The 5,143-nt window shown below is 49.3% G+C and overlaps 1 protein-coding gene across 1 annotated transcript; it reads right to left on the bottom strand.

Annotated features, from left to right (window-relative positions):
- LOC100511114 (zinc finger X-linked protein ZXDB) lies at positions 765 to 4,151 on the bottom strand. Its single transcript, XM_003135136.4, is given in 3 exon segments — positions 765 to 1,995; positions 1,998 to 3,665; positions 3,668 to 4,151. Coding segments are annotated over 3 exon segments (2,427 nt in total). The 5' UTR covers positions 4,053 to 4,151; the 3' UTR covers positions 765 to 1,621.

Raw genomic sequence — 5,143 nt, 5'->3', positions numbered from 1 at the left:
TAAATATTGAGACTGAAAGATGGGTCATGAGAATAGCTGAGAGATGGTGACAACCATGAAAAGACATACCTAATTTAAAAGAGAGATCATGGCAAGGACTGGTGTGTACATGCTAAATAGGCTGGAGAGGGAGCAGAGCTGGTAGAAGGTAACAGACATCAACTAAGTTGGAATAGAACAAGTGGTCATAAACAAAAGTGATCGTGAAACTCAGAAAAGTAGAATGAAAGTTGATTTATATATAAATTGTTTATATGTATATATACATATACATGCAATTAGGACTATATATATATGTATACATATATATATACACACTGCAGAGTTACTAAGTAAAATTCATTTGTAATGCAAATTAGATAAATTTTAGAATGATTATAGTTGAAATTTTGCCACAACTAGCTCACAAAATTATGAGAATGAAACATAACAGTTGTGAAAGTGCTAACTCTAAAATGCTATATTCACAAAAGACACAATATTTACTCAAAATGCAAAGAGAAGACAAACAATAAGCTCTCTGGAGCACAGATGGGAGAAAATCTTACTCTGGTCCATTCCCAGATTTTTTTGGAAGCACAGGTTCTCCAGTCACTCTATTGGATGGCTTTAAATGCAGAACAAAGACACTATAATTTGGTCTAATGGACATGATGGCAAAGTCACAGAAATGCGTGGAGAAAATTTTCAGTCTGTGGAAGAAAGAGATTCCCTTTCCTGCCTCTTAACCCACATAAAGTCTTATCGCCTGCACAAGTGTGATCTCAAATAATACTAATTTATTCTCTTTGAGGAAGGGAATAAGAGGGGCAGGAAAGGTAATAAAAATTTGCTAAAACATGCCAAAATACAAAACATTTTCCTTTAAAACTACTAGAATAGAAAAACAACTCTAAGATGCATCACGTATATGTAAATTACAATGACAGCTTTACACCTAGGGAACTAAAGTTAGTGAAAAGAAATGACTTATTTAAGGCCACTTATTCAACACCACAAAGTCAATATTTCTAAGTCTGAGTCACATCAAAGCCCTGGCACTTTGCCCAACACAGCCTATCATAAAAAAAAAAAAAAAAAAAAAAAAATGCCACGTCTGCAAAACACAATAAAATGAAGCACAATAAAAAAAAAATAAAAAATAATACTGGAAGAGGGTGATAATGGAGAGTAGATAAATAAGAATGTCCATGAACTGATAACAGCTGAACTTTAGTGTCAAGTACATGGATGTTCATTTTAATATTATGTGCATTATGCATGTGTGAAAACAAGCACATGCAACATCACTTAAAATTGTCTTAATTTTTTTCAAGGAAATAAGCATCTTATCAAGGAATCACAGAGTTGAAAGGACCTTAGAAACAGGCTATTCAAACCAGCTCATTTTATAAATAAGGAAATTAAGGCTCAGATAGGATAAGTGACTTGCTCAGGGTCACACAACTTGTCAGTTCCAGTCTCAAGATCAGAATTTAAATCTCCAAGCTTGCAGCCCAGGGCTCTGTTCTTTTTCAAACCTGAAAGAAATGACTGCAGTTAAACATTTAGTCTAGAATTCTTAAAATCGAGTGTCATCAATAAAAGTAAGCCACGTGGCAAGGAATGAAGAGAGTTTAGTTTATACCAAAAATGAGCTGCCAGTCACTGTGATAAGATCTGTTTCTTTCTGAGACCCATGGTTCCCTGCTGGATTGGAGAATCCAAACTGGGTTTCTTCCTCTTGTCCAAAAAAGTCAGAGTCAGGATGTACATTCCATTCCGTTTTGGTTGGCGGCAGTAGTTCTGAGACACTGCTTTCACAAAGGGTGCTTGAAGGAGTCAGAGCATCTGTGTCTGCTGTTAGCTTACTGCTGGGAGTCAACGCCTGGGGCTCTTGACTCGAGTTTTTCATAGCCAAAGAGCCCAGAGATCCCAATGTCCCCACACTTAGAGTTGAGACATCATCCATATCTAAGGGGCTCTGCTGAAAACCGGCGGCTGTTGTTCCAAAAAGAGTGAGGTATCCAGACTTTGAGGAAGGTCACCTGTGGCCATCAAGGCGGGAGGATCCACTGCCTGCCCTAAGGAATTATTATTACTAGCAGGGACATGGTTCCCTGCCAGAGTTGAGTTCACAGAAGCCACATCAATAGTCAAGATCCCAGAGTTCACCAATGCTGTGTCCAGGACTGCAGCAGAACTATTACCAGGTGCATCAGAGAAGAGAGACACAAGCTCTGCCTCACTGAGGTCATTCTGCCCCTGGCTGGTAAGTTCACTGCTGGGCGTAAGAGAATTTGCAGCTTCTAGCTGAGCTAGGAGATCCTGGCGCAGGTTGTGCCTTTTGGCCATGTGGGTCTTCATGCTATGCTTGGATGTGAAGAGTTTATTACAAGTGGAGACTGGGCATCGGCTTTTCCAAGTGTCCACATCCTGCAAGTGTTTTTTGGAGTGAATGTAGAGACTACTGCGAGCAGAGAACCTGGCACAACAGCCCTCCACGGGACACACAAAAGGCTTTGTGCCCAGGTGGGTTATGCTGTGGCCTTTGAGATGCTCGGCCCTTGTGAAAGATTTCCCACAGCCTTCCACAGGGCACATGAACCTCCGATCATCATCGTGCTTCCTTTTGTGCCTTAGGAGTTTGGACATGCTGGTGAAGTTCCAGCCACAGCCCTCAAAATCACAAAGGAACGGTCTCTCGCCAGTGTGGCTCCGAAGGTGAATTTTCAGCCTACAAGCCTTGTCGTACTGTTTGCTGCAACCAGGGAAGGAGCAGGAAAAGAGTTCCTGTTCCCTGAAGTGGGCGCGGTTATGGGAAAAGAGGGCACTCACTGTGATAAACGTCTTCTTGCAGCCCGAAAACGCGCACTGATAGGGCCTCTCTGGCTCAAAGTGGCTGCGCTGGTGGGCGCTGAGTTTGGCCTGTGTGGGGAAAGTCTCCTCACACACCTCACATTTGAATGAGTTCTCCTGTTCGTGGCCCTTCATGTGTGCTTTGAGGTTATACACGGTGGTGAAGCTCTTGCCACAGCCCTCTGCAGGGCACCCAAAGGGCCTCAGTTTGTCGTGTGACTGCAGGTGTCTCTTGAGCTTGTACGAGGTGGTGAAAGTCCAGCCGCAGCCGCCCAGGGGGCACTTGAAGGGCCGCTGGCCCTGGCTGCTGCTGTGCGTCAGCAGGTGCACCTTCAGCTGGTGCTTCTTGGCGAAGGTTTGTCCGCACTGCGCCTCGGGACACAGGTACAGCACCACGCCCTGGCCCGGCCCAGGGGGCCCGCGGGGGCTCTCAGCAGCAGCTGGGCCCTCCGCCTCCGCCTCGGGCGCTGGGGCCGGCGCGGGTTCCGCCCGCTCGGCCAGCAGGAGGTCTGGCGGCAGCTCGGGACAGTCGCCAGGCTGCGCGGCATGCGGGATACCCGCTTGCGGGGCGATCAGACCCCGGGGCTGAGGGGTAGGGGCGACCCCAGGCGCCCAGGCTGGCGGCGGGGGCGTGGCCAGGGTGAGGACGCCGTTCTCCAAACGCAACAGCAGGTTTTGGTTGTGAATAGTGACGGTGCCCGCGAAGGCCGCGGCGGGGCCCAGGCCTGGGGCGGGGATCGGGGCCAGGGCCGGGACTGGGGCGGGGATAACAGACAGGCAGCTGGGGCCCAGCGCAGGGCGGCCCTCAGGGTTCGCGCCGCTTTCGCCCCCTGGAGCCGCGGGCCCAGCCCGGCCTCCTCCCTCCACACGGGCCCTGCGGCCTGGCCCGCGCCCGCGGTCTCTACGTCTCCACCCACCGGGTCCAGAAGCACCAGGAAGAAGTCATCGCCGCCGCCACTGCCGCCGCCGCCGCTGCCGCGATCGGGCCTAGGCGCCGACGGGCTCTGGCCGGGGCCCGAGGAGGCCGCGCGGGCCTCCTCACGCCGCCGCCCGGACCCGCCATCTTGGGGGCCCCGGAGCAGCAGGAGGCGGCGCGCGGGGGCCTGGCCCGCCCGCGGGTCAGGACCTCCGTGGATCCGGCCGCCGCCCCCGGGGCTGCCAGCGCCGCCGCCCTGTCGCGTCCCGCGAGCCGGGAGCAGCCTCGGGATTTCCATCTCCGCGTCCGTGAGACTCCACTGGAACCAGAGCCGCGGAGGAGGCGCGACCCCGCCCCCTGCCGCGGGCCCGAACACGTTCCTGAAAGGAAAAAAAAAAAAAAAAAAAAAGTGCAATGCGCAGAAACTGGCCCTATCAGATATTAAAACGTGTTTAACGCCACCGTGATTTAAATATTCTGGTACTGGGTCTCTAGAACAGAATAGAAAGCCCAGGGGCAGAGCCTTTCGTGTACATAAATAAGTTCTACAGTCCCAATTAGTGGGAAATCAAAGAGGTCTTCCCAGGTATAGGGGAAGTGACCGTTCACTCAGAAAATGGTGCTGGAATACCTTAGGTGTCTCTCTGCTAAATGCAACGTAATTCAGCACCTCAGTGTATGTACCAAAATAAACACACCCCCCGCCCTCCCCAGTGCTAAACATGGTGGTTTGTACCTAGCATGTGTTAAACATTGTTTACTGGCTGGCTGGCTGGGTTGATAGATGAGAGAAAATTCCTGAGAGAATACACTGTGTGTCAACATTAAACTGCCATGGTGCTAGCAATTCCTACTGAAAATGCTGTCTTTTAAGAATTTTTCAAGGACAACTTCCGTAACCCAGAATTGTCTTAAGCAACGTCCTCAGGAGAAACTGTCACATAGTTAATTTTTTGTTGTCGTTCTGCTTGGTGTAGAGGCTAGAATGAGTAAGAGGTGGGGCCAAAACAGATTAGCACTGTTCAGCCCAACAACACAAAGCCTGGAGGATGAAACATTTTAATTGAACTCTGGAAAACCCAACCCACTCCTGAGTTCTCCCTATATAAAGTGCACAACCTGAACCAACTCGTTGCTCTTCCAACGTTGTTTGCACCTTGGCAAATTTCATGCCCAATCTCGCAGCGTGATGAGGACATTCCTCAGCTTACTCTAGATTCCCCAGCACATGGAGGTCTCTGGACAAGAGCGCCAGTTAAATGTGATAGCTTAAACCCTAACCCTAAGTTATTGCAGTGGACTCGCCTGAGAAAAAGGCACAGATGGCCATGCCCAATAGGCCCCGTGTGCCTTCTTGCATTCAAGTCTGGTGGCCTCATCTCATTGTTA

The sequence above is a fragment of the Sus scrofa genome, chromosome X (genome assembly GCF_000003025.6).
Source record: "Sus scrofa isolate TJ Tabasco breed Duroc chromosome X, Sscrofa11.1, whole genome shotgun sequence".
In the NCBI taxonomy this organism is placed as follows: domain Eukaryota; kingdom Metazoa; phylum Chordata; class Mammalia; order Artiodactyla; family Suidae; genus Sus; species Sus scrofa.
This window is presented reverse-complemented; position numbering and strand designations above follow the sequence as displayed.